Source organism: Centropristis striata, chromosome 6, assembly GCF_030273125.1.
Source record: "Centropristis striata isolate RG_2023a ecotype Rhode Island chromosome 6, C.striata_1.0, whole genome shotgun sequence".
NCBI classification, from domain to species: domain Eukaryota; kingdom Metazoa; phylum Chordata; class Actinopteri; order Perciformes; family Serranidae; genus Centropristis; species Centropristis striata.
In genome coordinates, this window is record NC_081522.1 from 41,146,411 (window position 1) to 41,168,253 (window position 21,843).

The 21,843-nt window shown below is 37.8% G+C and overlaps 1 protein-coding gene across 1 annotated transcript in view; it reads left to right on the top strand.

Annotated features, from left to right (window-relative positions):
- Positions 1 to 21,843, top strand: part of LOC131973745 (transcription factor SOX-6-like) — a 215,551-nt gene that overhangs the window by 117,902 nt on the left and 75,806 nt on the right. Inside the window, exons 5-6 of the mRNA XM_059335806.1 lie at positions 7,509 to 7,598; positions 20,442 to 20,614. Coding sequence (XP_059191789.1) covers positions 7,509 to 7,598; positions 20,442 to 20,614 — 263 coding nt within the window. The remainder of the gene's footprint in view (positions 1 to 7,508; positions 7,599 to 20,441; positions 20,615 to 21,843) is intronic.

Sequence of the window (21,843 nt, forward strand, 5' to 3'; positions counted from 1 at the left end):
TCTGTTTCTGTAGCTTTCTGTCTTATTTCCCTCTCTCTCTCTCTCTCTCTCTCTCTCTCTCTCTCTCTCTCTCTCTCTCTCTCTCTCTCTCTCTCTCTCTCTCTCTCTCTCTCTCTCTCTCTGTGGGGTCTGACCCTCTGACATAACTCTGAAGTGTAAAGTGTAGCTGTCAGCTTCCATTTAAACTCGTCCAGTAGCGTTACGTTAAGACACGAGATGCTTTCTTCATTACAAAAACAACAAAAACACCAGAAACACCAGAAACACCAGAAACACCAGAAACACCCTCTAAAAACCTGAACAGTGAACCAGTGGAACACTAAGGGCCTTTGTTATTCTTAACATTAACTCATTTTTCAGATTAATGTTTTTTTCTCTTTACCTTGGCGTTTCCTCTCAGACTGAGAGCTCTGGCACCACACAGTGTGTGTGTGTGTGTGTGTGTGTGTGAGAGACGTTATGTTTCCATCCAAACGTCAAATGAATTATAAGGAAAGTTTTGAAATGTCATCAAATCTAAAATATGAATTAAATAGACTCTTGTTAAAGAAAACAAACTGCTGAGCGTCAGCCTGTCAGAACTCTGCTGGAAACTTTCTCTCTCCTCTTTTTATTCTCTCCTGTTTTTAAATTTCACCTGAAAAATAAATCCAGCTACCAGTCCAACAACCAGCAATGGAGACTTTTCTTCTCTGATAAAATCAGAATCAACACAGGAGATGTTTCTCAGGACGTTTTATGGACCTTTCTGAATATTTTCCAGTTTTTAATGAGACGACGTCAGATGACGGACAGCTGAAATACTTTAAAAAAACACAAAACTGTACTGTTATATTCTACATAGAGTCTTTGAAAAGCATGTTTATATAAATATTTCAAGGGAAAAGTCAAGGCTCAAAGTCAAGGAGTCAGGTTTTTAAATGACGTTATAACGTTCTACCATAATGTAGCGTCTCTCTTTCTGTTCAGCCTTCATGATCTGTTTAACTTCTGTGTCTCTAACGTGCAAAAAAAATTAAAGATATTAATGAGAGAAAGGAGGAATATCGTCCCAGCGAGCTCCAGTCAGGACGCTTTATTGAGAAGTTGATTCCATAAGAAGCGCTGAAACACAGAAACACAGAAACAGAGAGAGAGAGAGGCAGCCTGTAGCTCGTGTTGTTGTTGGCAGCAGCTGATTGGGAGTGTTGATGCTCACACACACACACACACACACACACAGTAACACACACACACACACACACACACACACACACACACAGTAACACACACACACAGTGAGACAGTGGCTTCCTGTGGCGGTGTAAAACACCATGAACACTGTGTTGGCAGGTTGGCGTGGCGACAGGTGATAAAAGTGTGTTTACCCTAAACACTCCTCCATGATTTACTACCTCTCCTTCTCTCTATCCTTCTCTCTATCCTTCTCTCTATCCTTCTCTCTATCCTCCTCACCTTCCTCCTCTCTCCATCTCTTCACTTCATCCCTCTCTCCTTCTCTATCTCCTTCCCTCTATCCTTCTCTCTATCCTTCTCTCTATCCTTCTCTCTATCTCCTCACCTTCCTCCTGTCTCCTTCTCTTCTCTTCATCCGTCTCTCCTTCTCTCTCTCCTTCTCTCCTTCTCTCTCCTTCTCTCTCTCCATCTCTCTCTCCTTCTCTCCATCTCTCCTTCTCTCTCTCTCCTTCTCTCTCCTTCTCTTCATCTCTCTCTCCTTCTCTTCATCCCTCTCTCCATCTCTCTCTCCTTCTCTTCATCCCTCTCTCCATCTCTCTCTCCACCTCTCTCTCCTTCTCTCTCTCCTCTCCATCTCTCTCTCCTTCTCTTCATCCCTCTCTCCATCTCTCTCTCCACCTCTCTCTCCTTCTCTCTCTCCTCTCCATCTCTCTCCACCTCTCTCTCCATCTCTCTCTCCTTCTCTCTCTCCTCTCCATCTCTCTCCACCTCTCTCTCTCCTCTCTCCCCTTCTCTTCATCCCTCTCTCTCTCTCCATCTCTCTCTCCATCTCTCTCTCCTTCTCTTCATCCCTCTCTCCATCTCTCCGCTCTGTGTTTCTCTGCTGCTGTTTAAACTGTCGTCTTCACAACCAATCAGAAGCTCTGATGTCGGGGTCAAAGGTTAGAAAAAGTCCAACACATCAATAGAAATAAAACACTTTTATTATCAGAGTTTTGTGTTGTTGCTGCAAGGACTCTTTTCTTTTTCTCGCTCTCCTCTTTATCTATTCTTTTTATTATTTCTCTGCTTCCTCACATCTCCATCTCTCTCTATTCATTTCAAGTTTTCCTCAGTACAGCAGGATGTTAATTTAGTAATTTTTGTTCTCATGTAGTGAAAAATAGACGATAAACAGGTGAGGATTTAAGGTTCCTGCTTACAGTAGCATTAAATCAGTTGCAGTTTGTAGTTGACTGTAGTTGACAGTAGTTGACTATAGTTGACTTTCTTTGACTGTAGTTGACTTAAGTTGACTTAAGTTGACTGCAGTTGACTTTAGTTGACTGTAGTTGACTTTAGTTGACAGTAGTTGACTGTAGTTGACTATAGTTGACAGTAGTTGACTGTAGTTGACTTTAGTTGACTGTAGTTGACTGTAGTTGACAGTAGTTGACTGTCGTTGACTGTAGTTAACTTAAGTTGACTGTAGCTGACTGTAGTTGACTGTAGCTGACTGTAGTTGACAGTAGTTGACTGTCGTTGACAGTGGTTGATAGTAGTTTACTGTCATTGACTGTAGTTAACTTAAGTTGACTGTAGCTGACTGTAGTTGACTTTAGTTGACTTTAATAGTTGACTTAGTTGACAGTAGTTGACAGTAGTTGACAGTAGTTGACAGTTGTTGATAGTAGTTTACTGTCATTGACTGTAGTTCACAGTAGTTGACTTTAGTTGACCGTAGCTGACTTTAGTTGACTGCTGTTGCCTGTAGTTGCCTGTAGTTGCAGCCCTGACAGATGAACCTCCGTCTGCAGGTGTAAGTGGACGTGGTGTCTCCAGGTTCACAGTCAGATCTTCTTCTGGTCCTAATTTGGTCATTTCTGGTCCAGAAACCTCGATGACACCGAGCGTCCAAAGTGAATAATAAAGCAGAATAATAACCGGCAGCGTCTGGAACATAAACGCTCTGTGGTACTTAGAGGAGATGAAACAAGCACCTCCATCACCCTGCTCCTCTCTCTCTCCTCTTTTCATCTGCTCATCCTTCCCTCCTCACCCCATCCGTCCTCCTCTCCCTCCTCTTCTTCAAACCATCCATCTTCAGCGTTTCTCCTCCACTTGCTGGAGGAATTTTTATCCACCCTCCAATCTAAACAGCACTTGATCCCGACTCGGTGGCGGGGACAGATAGAGAGCCATCTAGGGTAAAACCTCTCCCTCTCCTGCTCTCTCATCCCTCTCTTCTTCCCCTCTTCCTCTGTCTCCCGGTCTGATCTGTTTATCGGGGCGGGGGGTATAAATTGTGCATCCGAGTACACAACGCCTGACTGATGCAGATGTATCTCAGAGTTACAGGTTGTATTTTCCTCTCTAAGTGCTCCCATAAATTGCGCTGCCTAATTTTGTTGTATAACAGGCTCGGCTGAGCCGGAGCACGCCGGCGTCTTTCTGTCCCGTGATGAGGAAGAAGAAGCGTCCGGTCCCGACCCCGTCCTCCAGCTCACCGGCTGTAAATATCACCCATTGGACCGAATGTACACAAATACATATCGAGTGGAGCCGCTAGAGCCGTAAATCTGAGAGATTGTGTGGATTCCATTGTCCTGACTGTGGGGAATTTCTATTAATTACCTTATTTCACTGCAATGTGGACCATCCGCCTGGAAATACCCGCCGCATTTTCCCCAAATATGGGAAATCACCATTATTATTGTACACTGTAAAAAATGTTTATAGATTTTAGGGTGAAAAACTGCTAAACCAGGACAGTAAAAGAGGTAAAATGATAAATGAGTTAATTCAGTTTCAGTAACCATGAAACACCGTAAATGTATATATCAGACAAAACAGTATTTTTTTTTACTTTTTTTTTTGGAAAAATACATTACAGTAGTTGACAGTAGTTGACTGTCTTTGACTGTAGTTGACAGTAGTTGACAGTAGTTGACTGTAGCTGACTGTGTTTGACTTAGGTTGACCGTCTTTGACTGTAGTTGACTGTTGTTGACTGTCGTTGACTGTGGTTGACATTAGGTTGACTTAGGTTGACTGTCTTTGACTGTAGTTGGCTGTTGTTGACTGTAATTGACAGTAGTTGACAGTAGTTGACTGTAGCTGACTTTGGTTGACTTAGGTTGACCGTCTTTGACTTTAGTTGACAGTAGTTGACTGTTGTTGACTGTCGTTGACTGTGGTTGACATTAGGTTGACTTAGGTTGACTGTCTTTGACTGTAGTTGGCTGTTGTTGACTGTAATTGACAGTAGTTGACAGTAGTTGACTGTAGCTGACTTTGGTTGACTTAGATTGACTTAGGTTGACTTAGGTTGACTGTCTTTGACTGTAGCTGACAGTAACTGACTATAGTTGACTGTAGTTGACTTTCGTTGACTATAGTTGACTATAATTGACTGTAGCTGACAGTAGTTGACTGTAGCTGACAGTAGTTGACTGTAGCTGACAGTAGTTGACTGTAGTTGACTATAGTTGACTGTAGTTGACTGTAGTTGACTGTAGCTGACAGTAGTTGACTGTAGTTGACTATAGTTGACTGTAGTTGACTGTAGTTGACTGTCGTTGACTGATTGTGTGGATTCCATTGTCCTGAGAAGGGGGATTTCTATTGATTACGTTATCTCACAGCGCTGTGGACCATCTGCCTGGAAATACCCGCCACATTTTCCCCAAATATGTGAAATCTCCATTATTATTATTGCTGTAGTTGTTGAGTTGTTTCTTTCCGTTCGTTCCGTTGCCCCCCCCCCCCCCCCCCTCGCGGCCTCGGTGCCCCCCTTGTTTACGTTGCTCCATGTGATGTGGACGGCTGCATTAGCTTATTTACAACAATGCTAATCCGACTGTAAACATGCAGGCTTTAATGGAGCGAGTGAGGAAGTGGACCACAATGGTTCCATACGCAGCGCTAAGCCGCCACCATGTGCTCTGATGCCTATAGCTCCTTTTGTCAGGATCAAACTCACAAATGACCTATTGTCTCACTCAGCGCTTCTAAATCAGGCTAGCCCGCAGGCATGTTTCACACAAGAATGTCTGCTTCTGCATGTGTGTGTTTCACTGTGTGTGTGTGTGTGTGTGTGTGTGTGTGTGTTTGTGTGTGTGTGTGACGTCTTGGTGGCTGAGCTTTTGCGTGACACCATCTGTGGCATGGAAACCAGCAAATACACACAAACTGGGCCAGTAGAAGGAGTGACACACACACACACACAGGTATGAAAGTACAAAAGGGCTTAAAACTTTTTTTTTTCATGCAGGCATTTCTCAGGTTGTCCCTGGTTGTTTTTATTATTATTTTCCTCCTTTAGCTGTTTTCTTTAATCTACTTTATTACCTACGTCTTTTTATCTACTGATGATTTTAACGTGTCTGATTTTTCTCCTAGTCTTTTGTTTCTGGTTTCTGTTGCACTTTGTGAAAAGTGCTTTACAAATAAAATTTATTTTTATTATTACACAGAACTAGAAACACAAACGTTAATAATTACACAGTGGAAGGGCTCCTGTGATTGTTATGGTTTTATACGACCATTATTGTGACAAAACATATCAATTTAAGCAGGATTTTACTGTATCTGGTTGAGTTGGAGCTGGATGGATGGATGGATGGATGGATGGATGGATGGATGGATGGATAGATAGATAGATAGATAGATAGATAGATAGATAGATAGATAGATAGATAGATAGTTTTATATAGATATTATTTAGATATTTTTATATGACCATTATTGTGACATAAAACATCAATTTATGCAGAATTTTTTTTTAACCACCATAGACAGTTTAATACTGCTTTAATAATGCATCATATATTATAAACTGATGTGTTTTTGTATCAGATCCATTTGCAGAGGAACACTGCAGCTCTCGTGGAGCTAAAACTACAATATTTTTCCGTAAATATGACATAAAATTGGTAAAAAGCTCCAGAGGAGCATCAGTTAGTCACGCTGCCTGAGAGTAGATGTCCTCAGAGAGATCTCCCATGATTCATAGCAGCATGCACGCTTCACTTTCTGTCTTTATTTCTGTCTTTCTGTCTTTCTGTCTTTCTGTGGTCCATAAAGAGTCACACCCAGACTCTCATGCTCACACATGTGCCGAGTGTTTCCTTGTGCTCTGGGCTGGTGAAGAATAGAAGAGTTTCCATTGTTGGAGTGAAGTTCACAGCAGGACTGGTGTTGAACAGATGAGACCTTATGAGGTCCTGGACCACGTGTCCCTGGTGTCTCTGGTCCTGAGGCCATGAGACACATTGTGAGAAAGAGGACAGCCACAAATAAAGCTGCAGAACAATGCACACATTCTCATCCGCTCAGCTGCATTTCTGATGTCATGTCCCTCTTTTTATTATTTCAAATGCTTCCTTGTCCTCCTTTTTAGAAATTAAACAATTCATGAAAACGGGTTATTTTCTCTGATTCTTTTCTAGATATGTCACAGTTTATATTGGTACGATGGCGACACTGAAAGGCGTCTTTACCAAACTGTTTTATCTACAGCAGGGGTCTCAGACTCTAATACCTGCTGGGGGGCGCTGGAGGCAGAAAAAAGACACAAAATTAAAAAAAAAAAAGACACAAAACGACAGAAAAAAAACTAAATTACTGAAAAAAGACACAAAATGACAAAAAATACACATCATTACCAAAAATGACACAGCATTATTTAAAAAAGACACAAAATGATCCAAAAAAGACACAAAATGACAGGAAATGAAAACTAAATTACTCACTGACACAAAATGATTTAAAAAAGACACAAAATGACAAAAAATACACCAAATGACCAAAAAAGACACAAAATGACCAAAAAGCCACAAAATGACCCAAAAAAGACAGAAAATTACAAAAAAAAGACACAGAATTACCAAAAAAGACACAATTATTAAAAAAGACACAAAATTACACAAAAAATTACACAAAATGACAAGAAAATACACAGAATTACCAAATAATACACAAAATGTCCCAAAAAAGACAGAAAATTACAAAAAATAGACAAAGAATGACTGAAAAAACACTAAATTACTTTAAAAAGACACAAAATGACCAAAAATACACATAATGACCAAAAAAGACACACAATTACCCAAAAAAAAATGTATTAGTTAATTAAAGGGACCTTCCACCACAACACGGTAAAGTGCCATTCATATAAAACTCACATTAAACTTTCATATCAAGGTGGGGGCCACAAAATATCGTCATGAGGGCCACAATTGGCCCGCGGGCCGCCAGTTTGAGCCCCCTGGTCTAATCCATGAGTCTCTGGTTGATTTTGATATTAATTTACTATAAAATCTAACTAAAGGTGCTTGTGTTGTGTCCCTCAGAGCCCAGCTGCATGGAGCGCCTCCTGTCTAAGGAGTGGAAGGAGCGCGTGGACCGCCTCAACGCCAACGAGCTGCTGGGGGAGGTCAAAGGTCAGAGCACCAACACATCCTCATCATCCTCATCCTCATCCTCAGCAGGTTTACTGCTGCTAGAGCTGCTGCTGCTGGCCTTCTGCTGCTGCTGCTGCAACAATAAGGAAGGAAAGAGCAAGAACACATCATGTTTCTTTTCTTTTCTTCACGTAAAGAATCATTCTGTGGAGCTGCTGAGAATCCTGGTGGACAATCAGAAGTTTATCTGAAGGTTAGAGAGTCAGAGCTGCTGAGGTCCTGCAGCAGGAACCTGAAGAAACACAGTCAGTGTTCAGATAGAGACACATGGAACATTCAGCAGCAGATTACTGACATCTAGTCACTTTCTAAATACTCCAGGAGCTCATGGCCCTGGGTCTTTATTATATTTCATCTTGTTTCGTGCCAAAAATAGTTTCCTAACTGTGATTCTTCTATGTCGTTATCATGTGGCAGCTGCATTGCACAATAATTGTTGCACTAAATATATATATATATATATATATATATATGTGTGTGTGTGTGTGTGTGTGTGTGTATTTTTTGATAATTTTGTGTCTCTTTTTGGTAATTTTATGTCTTGGTTTGGTTATTTTGTGGCTTTTTTTGGTCATTTTGTGTCTTTTTGGGGGAAAATTTACAGCTTTTTTTGGTAATTCTGCAACTTTTCTTGCTAATTTTGTGTCCGCTTTGGGTCATTTTGGTCATTTTATGTCTTGATTTGGTTATTTTGTGGCTTTTTTTTGTCATTTTGTGGCTTTTTTGGTGTAATTTCTGGAAATTTTGAGTCTTTCTGGAAATTTACGTCTTTTTTTGGTACTTTTTTATCTTTTTTAGGGAAAATGTACGTCTTTTTTTGGTAATTCTGCAACTTTTCTTGCTAATTTTGTGTCCGCTTTGGGTCATTTTGGTCATTTTGTGTCTAGTTTTGGTCATTTCGTGTCTTTATTGGTAATTTTGTTGATCAGGTGACAAATATTCAATGAAAATCTGTTTACACAGAGCTGAGAGGAGAGGACAGGAGAGGCTGTAAAAATGACAAAGCGTTTTTTTCTTCGTTTTCTTCTGGTTTCTGTCCTTGTAACTGTGTTTTTCTGCACAAAGACTCTTTGAGTTGTTGTGATTAAGCTGCAGGACTTATATATTATATAGGGATTTATATAGAAGGACATAATAAGGGTTAAAGAGCGTTTTAAATCATAACTGTAAGAGAAAACAGTTTTTATTTGGTGTTATAAATCCATAATCACATGACTTGTAGTCCGTTTCTCCTCCGACTGTGTTTTAGTTTCCTTAGTGTGCTTCAGTCTGAACGTTTTATAACTCTGATGATTTAAAGCCACTAATAGTGAATAATAAATGCTGGTGGATAATAATCTGGTGAACAGAGAGAGTTTCCTGCTTCCAGCTGAATCAGAAGCTGTTTGTCTGCAGGAACATCGTTGCTAACGGCTCGTTTTCACTCACACAAAGTGTTTGTGATCGCTGAGATGGAAGCATTTCCTCTGGAGAGAGAGTGGAAACATGGAGGACGGAGAGAACAGAGACACATTCACTGTCTCACACACACACACACACACACACACACACACACACAGAGAAACTCCATGTATACATTCACACAAATACATAAATCCAGATTTTGTAAGATGAGCAGCTTTAACTGTCTGGAGTCCACGAAAGCGCCGGAGCACGACTTCTTCATGACATCAAAAAAAGACACAAAAATGACCAACAAAGGCACAAAATGACTAGAAAAGACACAGAAGACACAAAATGACAAAAAAGAGACAAAATGATTTTTTTAAAAAGACAACAACAGAAACATAATGACCAAAAAAGACACAAAAAACTAAAAAAAAGACACAAAGGACACAAAATGACAAAAAAGAGACAAAATGACCAAAAAAGGCACAAAATGACCAAAAAAAGACTCAACAACAGACACATAATGACCAAAAAAGACACAAAAAACTAAAAAAAGACACAAAAAAGACACAAAATGACAAAAAAGAGACAAAATGGCCAAAAAAAGACACAAAATGACCAAAAAAATGACACAAAAGAACTAAAAAAAGACAACAACAGAAACATAATGACCAAAAAAGACACAAAAAACTAAAAAAATACACAAAAAAGACACAAAATGACAAAAAAGAGACAAAATTACCAAAAATGGCACAAAATGACCAAAAAAAGACTCAACAACAGACACATAATGACCAAAAAAGACACAAAAAACTAAAAAAAGACACAAAAAAGACACAAAATGACAAAAAAGAGACAAAATGGCCAAAAAAAGACACAAAATGACCAAAAAAATGACACAAAAGAACTAAAAAAAGACAACAACAGAAACATAATGACCAAAAAAGACACAAAAAACTAAAAAAATACACAAAAAAGACACAAAATGACAAAAAAGAGACAAAATGACCAAAAAAGACACAAAAAACTGAAAAAAAGACACAAAAAGACACAAAATGACAAAAAAGAGACAAAATGACAAAAAAATGACACAAAATAACTAAAAAAGACTCAACAGACAGAAACATAATGACCAAAAAAGACACAAAAAACTAAAAAAAGATACAAAATGGAAAAAAAGAGACAAAATGACATAAAAAAACACAACAACAGAAACATAATGACCAAAAAAGACACAAAAAACTAAAAAAAGACACAAAAAAGACACAAAATGACAAAAAAAAAAGAGACAACAACACAGAATGACCAAAAAAAACACGATAAAAGACACAAAAAAGACATGAAAGACATGAAAAGGATTGTAAAATGGGCCGAATGGTCTCCATGGAGTGAAAAGTGTTTGTGGAGTATAAATGCTCTTGATGGAGGATTCTGTGATCTGTCACCAGGTCAAGTAGTGGATCTTTCTCTCTTTCATTTCTATGGATCTCATATGAAGACGTGAGAGAGAAATGTTCAAGGCTACCTAGCGCTCACTACCTGACTCACTCTGTGAGTCTGTTTATTCTGGCTGCTGGGGCTTTTATTCTCTCGGGTTTTAACTTCCTGCTCATGTACATGTTTGATTTTACTTCTGAATATAAAAGAAAACTTCATCAGAGCCTCCAAGTCTGACAGAAAGAAAAAGTAAAAGGCAACAAAGCTGCATTAAAGGGCAACAATTAGACCGAGAGCACTCTCTGCCCTGAGTTCAGCCTCTCAGGAATATAACACACTGTAAAAAATAATAATTGTAAAAACAATAAAAAAGTCTTGCACAAAAGTTACCAAACACAAATAAAAGTAAATAACCATTAGACAAATTATTTATCAGATAATTACTTAAAAAATATGGATTTTTTAAAAGTAAAAATGACCAAAAAAAGACACAAAATTAGTAAAAAAAAGGACAAAATGACCAAAAGGGACACAAAATTACAAGAAAGACACAAAATAACAGAAAAAACACTAAATTACTTAAGAAAGACACAAAATGAAATAAAAAAAACTAAATTACCTAAAGAAGAAACAAAATGACCAAAAAGACACAAAATTTAAAAAAAAGACACAAAATTACCAAAAAAGACACAAAATTACAAAAAGACACAAAATAACTGAAAAAACACTAAATTACTTTAAAAAAAGACACGAAATTATTAAAAAAGACACAATTAAAAAAAAAAGACAAAATGAGAAGAAAAAAATACAAAATGACTAAAAAAAGACACAACATTACCAAAAAAGACACAAAATTACAAAAAGACACAAAATTACCAAAAAAGACACAAAATTACAAAAAGACACAAAATAACTGAAAAAACACTAAATTACTTTAAAAAAAGACACGAAATTATTAAAAAAGACACAAAATTATTAAAAAAGACACAAAATTATAAAAAAAAGACAAAATGACCAAAAGAGACACAAAAAAAGAAAAGACACAAAATAACTGAAAAAACACTAAATTACTTTAAAAAAAAGACACAAAATGACAAAAAAAAGACACAAAATTATAAAAAAAGACACAAAATTATAAAAAAAAAAGACATCAAATTACCAAGAACGTCATTAAAGGGACCTTCCACACACAACACAGTAAAGTGCCATTCATATAAAACTCACATTAAACTTTCATATCAAGGTGGGGGCCACAAAATATCGTCACGAGGGCCACAATTGGCCCGCGGGCCGCCAGTTTGAGACCCCTGCTGTAAACCTAACCAGGTGGTTCAGTGTCTCAGTGTTTAAAACAGACATGGTTACTTCGTAGGAGATCAAATAAAGCAGAGAGTCTGGATCCAGGTCCTGGATCCTGGTGTCCCAGTCCTGCATGTGATGGTCCACCAGTTGAACCCGGTGACCCCGGTGGTGGGAGGCGGTACTGCAGCAGGAACAACACGATAAACATGCAACTGTTCACAGATTTCAGGAGAATGATGTGAAAAAAATGTGGTAAATTGCAGCTTGGTGCATCTTTTATTCCGTGCATGTAATTAATTACTGCTGACGGATCAAAGTGAGTCTGGCATCATGTTAGCGTTCAGATGTCGGAGGGTCAGTGAAGGCAACACGACCAAACGTGCTGCACGTCCTGCACAACGCTGGAATGTGTTTTATATCGATTTCATGAGTGTTAGCTGAAGGCACTAGCAACATGCATGAACATAGCATGCAGCAGGACACACACACACACACACACACACACACACACACACACACTGAGCAGCAGCATCTCTGTGATTGAGGCGTTTTCTTTTATTTCTGACCTCAATAACTAAACACACTCAGCTCTGTGTCTCTCAACAAGCTGAACGTCTCCTTCAGTCTCAGATATTTTTAGATAACTGATGATTCTCCTGCTGACTGGAACATTCACCAGCATGTAACGAACAGTTAATACATTATTTTATCAAGGAGCGTTAAGTGAAACACGTCTCACTGCATCACGTCTTCACATGTTGCAGAAGGATTCTCTGTTCTCCTGCTGAACCTCTGAGACTCTGAGACTCTGGTGATTCTCCTCCACACTGAGGAAGAAACAGGAAATAAAACTAGAATACAGATCCAGACACACAGCTCCACTTCAGACTGTCAGGCAAAGAAAAGAAAGATAACACACTGTAAAAAATAATAAAAGTAATTAATTGTAAAAATGGTAAAAAGTCTTGCACAAAAGCCAAACAAAAATAAAAGTCAAAATTATTTTAAAAAATAAATAAAATACACACACACACACACACACACACACATATATATATATATATATATACATTATTAATTATAAAAATGGTAAAAAGTCTTGCACAAAAGTTGCCAAAGACAATTAAAAGTAAAAAAATATATAAATAAATAAATAAAATATAATCTAGCATAAAAGTTTCTATATATATATATATATATATACAATGCCACATTAAATGTATTATTAAAAATTATAAAATATATATATATATAGAAATTATTAATTGTAAAAATGGTAAAAAGTATTGCACAAACGTTTATATATATATACATATATATATATATGTATATATATATATATATATGTATATATATATATATATATATATATATATATATATGCAGAACATAACACAACATCTATATCTGCAGAACAAATAAAGTTTTGTTATTTTTTTCACTTTCATATGACAGTAAGTTTTGTTTTCTTTAGCTTTTTTTTTTTTTTAGCATTTTTTACATTAAATTTAAAGATTTACTGTAAGAAACAGAAAGTGTCCTTAATTTTACATTCAGAAATATGATTATTATATAGAATGAATGATATTAAATAGAATTCACTGTAATTTAACATTCAAGAACATTTAAAAATTGAATGATAAAAATCTATAATATCCTAGTATATTTATTTACAAATGTATAAACTTCACTTTTATGGTTAATATTCCTAACAAAACTAATTTAATTTAAACATTTTTATGTCATTTGCACTAAAACAAACAAGATAAACCTGTAAAATAAAACATTAGATCTCTGGAAAATAACTTTTTTTTTACAGTGCGGCCATGCAAAAGAAAATCAAACACATTTCTGTATTTTTTAATGTCTTTCTTTGATAATATATATTTTTTTATATGAGAAGGAAACGTGCTGTGAGAACAGATGGACAGACAGAATGAGATTATTATAGTCAGAGACGTCACATCTGCACCAATAATCACATTTATCACATTTATCACACACTCACAGATCTGATCCAGCTGCTGTGTGTGTGTGTGTGTGTGTGTGTGTGTGTGTGTGTGTGTGTGTGTGTGTCAGACTGTTTGTTGTGGTTGTGACACTGAAGGATCCGTCATCTAGAGGAACTCTGGGATCAAACCAACCCAAAGATCTATGAGGTGTGTGTGTGTGTGTGTGTGTGTGTGTGTGTGTGTGTGTGTGTGTGTTCTTGTACTTCCTACATAGTGAGGACCAGGACACGTTTTCTAACCAACAAAGTGAGGACATTTCGGCCGGTCCTCACTTCTTTAAAGGCCTATTTGAGATTTCAGACTTTATTTAAGGGTTAAAGTTACAATAAGGTTCCTGTTTAAATGATAATTAACTGAAACTGTATTGTGTGGTTACAAAACTAACTAAAACTAATTCAAATTATAGTGAAAATGTCCTTCGTTTTCATCTTTGTCAACTTTTTTCATACATAATGAAGATGGATCAGACAAAGGAAATAAAGGAAACATTTACTGTGACCTCTTTTAATCTCCCACCCAACAAATACCCCATTACAAAAAACTACAACTAATAAAAACTAACACTAAAACTAATAAAAACTAAACTAAAACTGAAGCATTTATTTAAAAAAACTAAACTAAAACTAGCAAACTCACTCTAAAAACTCATTAAAACTAACTGGATTTGAAAACAAAAAGTCTCAACCCAATTAAAGCTAAAACTATCTATTAAAACTATCTTTGTGAGGACCTTCCAATGAGGGTCCTCACAAAGACAGAAGTAGGTCCTCCAGAGACCTGGACCTCCTAACAGGAGAACCTCCTCCTGTCTGTGTCTGGCTGCTGGCTGCTCTCAATAATCAATAATCAATAATCAATAATCCTGATGGATGGAAAACAGAAAACGACTCAAATGATTTTAGGAGCCAAAAGGAACGAAGGAACGTTAGAAAAGAAGAGAAGAAATACAACAAACACAGTTTAACATTAGAGACAGGGTGTGTGTGTGTGTCTGTGTGTGTGTGTGTGTGTGTGTTGCAACAGTGAATGGGTCAAAGAGTCTCAGGAGGAGAAAAGAAGGAGGAGGAGAGAGGTGATAAGAGGAGAGAGGGATGAGAGGAGAGGAGAAATAAAGCAAAGGGAAGGAGAGAAGAGGAAGAATTAAGAGAGGAAAGGAGAGAGGGACAGAGAAGAGGAGTAAAGAGAGGAGATGAAGAGGATGAGAGGAAGAATAAAGAGAGGAGAAAGAAGAAGAGAGTAAAAAGTAAAAGAAACAGAAAGGAGGAGAGGAGGAGAAGACTAAAGGGTTAACAAAAGGGAGTAAAAAGGAGAAGAGGAAAAGAGAGAATCAGAGAAGAGGAGAACGGAAAGATGAAAAGAGAGGAGAGGATAAAAAGGAGATGAGAGGAGGAATAAAGAGAGGAGAGAAGAGGAAAAGAGACAAAAAGGAGGACGATAGGAAGAGGAGGAAGAGGAGGAGGAGGAGAGGAGGAGGAGATGAAAGGAGGAGAAAAGAAGATGAGAGGTGAGGAGAGGAGGAGGAGAATGGAAAGATGAAAAGAGAGGAGAGGAGAAAAAGGAGGAGAGGACTAAAGGAGATGAGAGGAGGAATAAAGAGAGGAAAAAGAGTAGAGAAGAGGAAAAGAGACAAAAAGGAGAAAGAAAGGAAAAGGAAGATGAAGAGGAGGAGGGGGAGGAGGAGGAGGAGGAGGACTAAAGGGTTAACAAAAGGGAGTAAAAAGGAGAAGAGGAAAAGAGAGAATCAAAGGGGAGGAGAATGGAAAGATGAAAAGAGAGGAGAGGATAAAAAGGAGATGAGAGGAGGAATAAAGAGAGTAGAGGAGAGGAAAAGAGACAAAAAGGAGGAGGGAAAAATAAGGAGAGGAGAGGAAAATAAATAGGAGGAGAGAAGAGGAGATGAGAGGAGGAAGAAAACGGAAAGATGAAACGAGAGGAGAGGAGAAAAAGGAGGAGAGGACTAAAGGAGATGGAGGTGGAGGAGGAGGAGGAGGAGAGGAGGAGCAGGAGGAGGCCAGAGGGAGGAGGTGGAGGAGGAGGAGGAGGAGGAGGAGGAGGAGGAGGAGGAGGAGGAGGAGGAGGAGGAAGCAGAGTAAGTGATGGAGGTTGTTTGGGGGGAAAACTGAAAAAAGAGAGACAAGAAGAGGAGAATGTTCCTTTGATAGAGGGGAGCTGAGGGCTAATCTGAGTGTGTGTGTGTGTGTGTGTGTGTGTGTGTGTGTGTGTGTGTGTGTGTGTGTGTGTGTGTGTGTGGGGCCAGTCTAGGGTACAATAGGGGTCTGACAGGACTACAATGGAGACTCTGTTAGTATGCAGGTAGTGTTGGGGCCACCCTGCAGTCTCCCTACATGGCCCCAGGGCAGGACCCACACACACACACACACACACACACACACACACACTCACACACACAGACACACACACTCACTCACACACACACTCACAGACACACACACACACACACAGAGAGAGACTCACACACGCACATATACAGACTCACAGAACACAGAGCAAGAACTTCTAAACAAGATAAACTTCAGTGTGTGTGTGTGTGTGTGTGTGTGTGTGTGTGTGTGTGTGTGTGTGTGTGTGTGTGTTCACACGTTGACTCGAGGAATCAAAGACTCGACATCACGAGTGATCTGCGTTTGTTAAAGCAGGACAATCACACACACACACACACACACACACACACACACACACACACACACACACACACACACACAACAATGCAACAACACATAAAGAAACACTGAACAGCTGATATTTATACGTCAAATGTACATAAATGCATGTTTTTACACATTTACATGCATCTTATAACTTAAAGCTGATGTTTCTGCACACATGGACAGTTCATATATATACAAACATGCAGAAACACACACACACACACACACACACACAGGCACGCAACAATGCAGAAACACAAAGAAACACACTCAACAGCTGATAAATGTACATAAATGTATGTTTTTACACATTAAAAGTATCTGATATTTACTTAAAGCTGATATTTCTGCACATGTGGAAAGTTCTTATATATATATATATATATAAATATACACACATGCAGAAACACACACACACACATAGAAGCAGGAAGCGTGTGTGTTCCTATACTGTCGTTAATGTGAATCAGGACGTTTCTCAGAGAAGGATTAAAACATTTCTAAAGATATGTTGAGTGTGTTTGACGGGCCTATATAGGCTACATTATTAGATTATATATCTAATATTATCTAATATATATTATATATATATATATATATATATATATATATAATATATATTTGTTTATTTGGAACGAAGATATAGTTTTTTAGAGCGATCAGAAGAAACTGGTTCCTCTGCTTTCCTCCAGAAATGTTCCTCCTTTTCCCCATGGCGGTCTATGGGGCTGTGGGTGGTGTTGGTGGATCATCTGTTTCTATGTATAAATTATTTCTGTAGAGTGGTATCTGTGAGTAATTTTGGTGTCATTTGGTCATTTTGTGTTTTATTAGATGATATGGTGGTTTTTATGGCAATATTGTGGCTCTTCTGGTCAGTTTTGTGTTGTTTTTTAGGTAATTGGGTGTCTTTTTTTTGGTAATTTTATGTCTTTTTTGACTCGTTTAGCTGAAGATGCCTTCAAGTGCAGTAGGAAAATTAGAGATCATAAAAACACTTTGGAAGAAAAAGTGTGAAATACATCGTCTACTTGTACAATGGGGCGTTAAACTTTACAGCATTACATCAGACAAATGGGCCATTTAAGAGACACTCCCACAACCATCAACCCTGCAGCTACACACACTACACACACACACACACACACACACACACACACACACACACACACTACACATACCACACACACACACACACTACACATACCACACACACACTGCCTGCTCTGGTGTGAATGCAGTTTTAACCCTCTGGAGTCCATGAAACTGACATTAAAACAAAGCAACGTTGCCGTCAACTTCCCTTCAAAGTATCAGCTTGACGCTCTATATATTTAAATATATCTAATATAAAGATAAAGAACTAGACAATATCCTCATTTTACCTCTTATATGTTATATGTGCAACATGTGCTCAGATTGTAACATTTAAAAATGATTTACTGAGCATGATGAAAAAAATTAAAATACAAATATGGATCCGGGGGAGGGGGGTAATATTTCTAGAAAAAACTTGCAAATTTATGAGATTAAAGTGGCAAATCTGCGAGAAAAAAGTCACAGATTCAAGAGATTTAAAGCTGCAAATTTCCGAGAAAAAAGTTGCAGATTTAAGAGATTAAAAGTGGCAAATTTTAGAGAAAATAGTTGCAGATTTAAGAGATTTGAAGTGGCAAATTTGCAAGAAAAAAGTTGCAGATTTACGAGATTAAAAGTGGCAAATTTCTGAGAAAAAAGTTGCAGATTTACGAGATTAAAAGTGGCAAATTTCTGAGAAAAAAAATGCAGATTTAAGAGATTTAAAGTGACAAATTTGCAAGAAAAAAGTTGCAGATTTACGAGATTAAAAGTTACAAATCAGCTGGAAAAAAGTCACAGATTTAAGAGATTTAAAGTGGCAAATCAGCGGGAAAAAATGTTGCAGATTTACGAGATTAAAAGTGGCAAATTTTAGAGAAAATAGTTGCATATTTAAGAGATTTAAAGTGGCAAATCAGTGGGAAAAAAGTTGCATATTTACGAGATTAAAAGCGGCAAATTTACGAGACAAAACTCGCTAATTTATGAGAAAAAAAAGTGGCAATTTTTTTTTTTCATACGTAGTTTCGAAAGTAAAAAGTATTTTTTTATTCAGATTTTAGGTTTTTTTGGTTTCCTCTGGGTTCAAAATGTTAGTCAAGTGAAAATAAATAATTATCAGGTCATAAAGGGGAGGTTGTGCTGAAAAATATGAGACCAACATGGCGGCGTAAACATTTTTTAAGTGGCAGAATGAGAATATTACAAAATCGACAAAATAGCCGGACACTCCAAAAAGAGATTTTAAAGTGGCAAATCAGCGGGGAAAAAGTTGCAGATTTACGAGAATAAAAGTTGCAAATTTCCAATAAAGAAGTTGCAGATTTAAGCGATTTAAAGCGGCAAATTTCCAAGACAAAACTCGCTAATTTATGAAAAAAAAAAGTGGCAATTTTTTTTTTCATACGTAATTTCGAAAGTAAAAAGTCTTTTTTTAAATTCGGATTTTAGTTTTTTTTTTTGTTTCCTTTGGGTTCAAAATGTTAGTCAAGTGAAAATAAATAATTATCAGGTCATATAGGTGAGGTTGTGCTGGTAAACATTTTTTAAGTGGCAGAATGAGAATATTACAAAATGGACAAAATAGCCGGACACTCCAACGGGTTAAATCTGACAGTTCTAAGTCTAACTCTAGTGACATGATGCTGATGTTAAAGTAAAAGTTTCCCGTCTCGTGGCGGTCTGTTGAAGCATTAAAACAACATGTTGGTGTTGGCTGAAACCTCCTGAGAATGTCTGCATCATAAACTCAACAAAAGCTGGTGACAGCTGCTCATTTCCAAAGGTTAACTCAAGTGATTTTATTGTTGTTGGGTGCAGACACTAAGTGATAAACAGTGTTAGCATGTAGAGACAAGACAGCAGATAATAAGTAGTCAGATGGAGCTCCAAGCTGCAGATTTATGGGGACGGGAGCTTTAAGGTTGTCTGCTCCGTGTTGGCCAAACATTTTGGTTTTCTCTTTGTTTGTTGGAGTTGGTTTGGTTACGGAGAGACAAACATGTAAACTTGTGGCTGTCTTCAGGAAATAACATGTTGGACTTCATCAGGAACCTTCAGCAGATTCACTGACGCTGTTTTCTGCTTCTTTGTTTGTTTCTATTATCAGAAAAATGGAACATTTTTAAAATGTCTTTCAAAGTCTCCTGTATCATGCATCTGGACTGTAACTAATTATTTACTCAAGTACTGTACCTAAGTACAATTTTGAGGCACAAAGTATTTCCATTTTATGTAACTTTATACTTCTACTTCACTACATTTAGAGGCAAATATTGAACGTTTTACTAATATTACTACTCACTACATTTATCTGACAGCTTTAGTTACGTTACAGGTTGAGATTTAACATAAAACGATCAATTTAAAGTGATTAGACATTATTTTTAATTAAACTTCATAACAGCATAGTAGTTAAAATTATCTTTACAAAATTAAAACAAATCAAGAGATAATCTAATAATATATATATAATATGTAAAACAATCTGAGTGGGTTCATTCTGCATAACGAGTACTTTTACTTTTGATACTTTAAGTACATTTTGATGCTGATACATCATACATGCTTATTTCTAGATTTAATAATCTTAATTTAATAAATCTTGTCAAGGTAAATTATCTGTCCATGCAGCAAGATCATTTCCCTCAGATTTACTGTTTGATCTGGTTTTTAAACACCTCTTTTGGAGTGTATATATGGAATATGTAGAATATAACACTGTAAGTTCTGCATAACAAGTACTTAACTTTTGCTAAGTACATTTTTTGATGCTGATACTTTTGTACTTTTACTTCAGTAAGTTTTGAATGCAGGACTCTTACTGTAGTGGAGTCATTTCACAGTGTGTATTAGTACTTTTACTGCAGTAAAAAAAGGATCTGAATACTTTAGATCCTAACCTCCTCCTCCTCCTCCTCTTTGTGTCTCTGCAGGAACCCCAGAGTCCCTGGAGGAGAAGGAGCACCAGCTCTCCACCATGATCGGCCAGCTCATCAGTCTGAGGGAGCAGCTCCTCTCCGCCCACGACGAGCAGAAAAAGATGGCCGCCTCTCAGCTGGAGAAGCAGCGGCAGCAGATGGAGCTGGCCCGCCAGCAGCAGGAGCAGGTACAACACAACCTCATCCTCCCTTTCTGTCACCTACCTGATAGCTGAGATTTTGGGAGTCCCACAGGGTGCAGTCAGAGGACCCTTCAGGTTTGAGAAAGTCACAGATTTAGGCCCATTTACACCAGGACGCTTGCAGGTAAAAACGACAAAATATTTGATGTGAAGTGCCTTTTGTTTAGACGGTGAGTGGAAAACTCCACTGTAGCGTGTCCGTCTACACTGCCAAGACACAAAACTCTGATCTGCTCACGTCACGTTTAAAGATGCAAAATAACCCCAAAAAAGATGCAAAATGGCCAAAGAAAGACACAAAAAATGACAAAAAAGACACAAATTTACCACAAAAAGGCACGAACTGACGAAAAAGACACAAATTGACCAAAAAAAGACACAAACTGACAAAAACGACACAAACTGACCAAAAAAAGATGTAAAACGGCCAAAGAAAGACACAAAATGACAAAAAGACACAAATTGACCAAAAAAGACACAAATTTACCACAAAAAGACACAAACTGACAAAAAAGACACAAATTGACCAAAAAGGATGCAAAATAACCTAAAAAAAAAAAGATGCAAAATGGCCAAAACCAGCCAGACTGCTTTTGAGGAGCCCTGGGAGATCTAGTGATGGTGGAGAACTTTGTGGAAGGAGTAGCTGATGAAAATGCGTGGCGTGAAAAATAAAAGGCCTGATGAGGAACATCAACGTGTGATTAACTTTATCCTGATTTCTACAGAAACAGACGTCTCGTAAACACTTTTTTTTATCAGAAATCTTTGTCTTTGTTTGACTTTGATTTATTTGAAGCTTGTTTGTAAAATGTCACCATAACTGAAGGTAATGACAGCTCAAACTTTAACAATAAGACACGAGTTGTGAAGTAAAAACAACCTTTTTCTTAGAGTACGTGTGTGTGTTTCAGTGTGTGTTTCAGTGTGTTTCAGTGTGTTGAGCTGCAGCAGATGAAGTGTATCTGAGTGCTGAGGTGTCAGCAGAGACATTAGAGTGTGACAGCGAGTAGCAGGGAGGTGTTTAGGTGAGCTGCTCTTTGTTTTTCGACACGTTACTGTACGTCGACACACGGCGGCGGCGGCGGCGGCGGCGACAGGCTCTGTTTGGACACGTCCACACCTCCTTCACAACACATTCCACCTCTCACTGCTGCACAAAGGAGCCGGCAGGATGCAGAGAGTGAAGAGAAAGACAGATTCCAATATCAGCC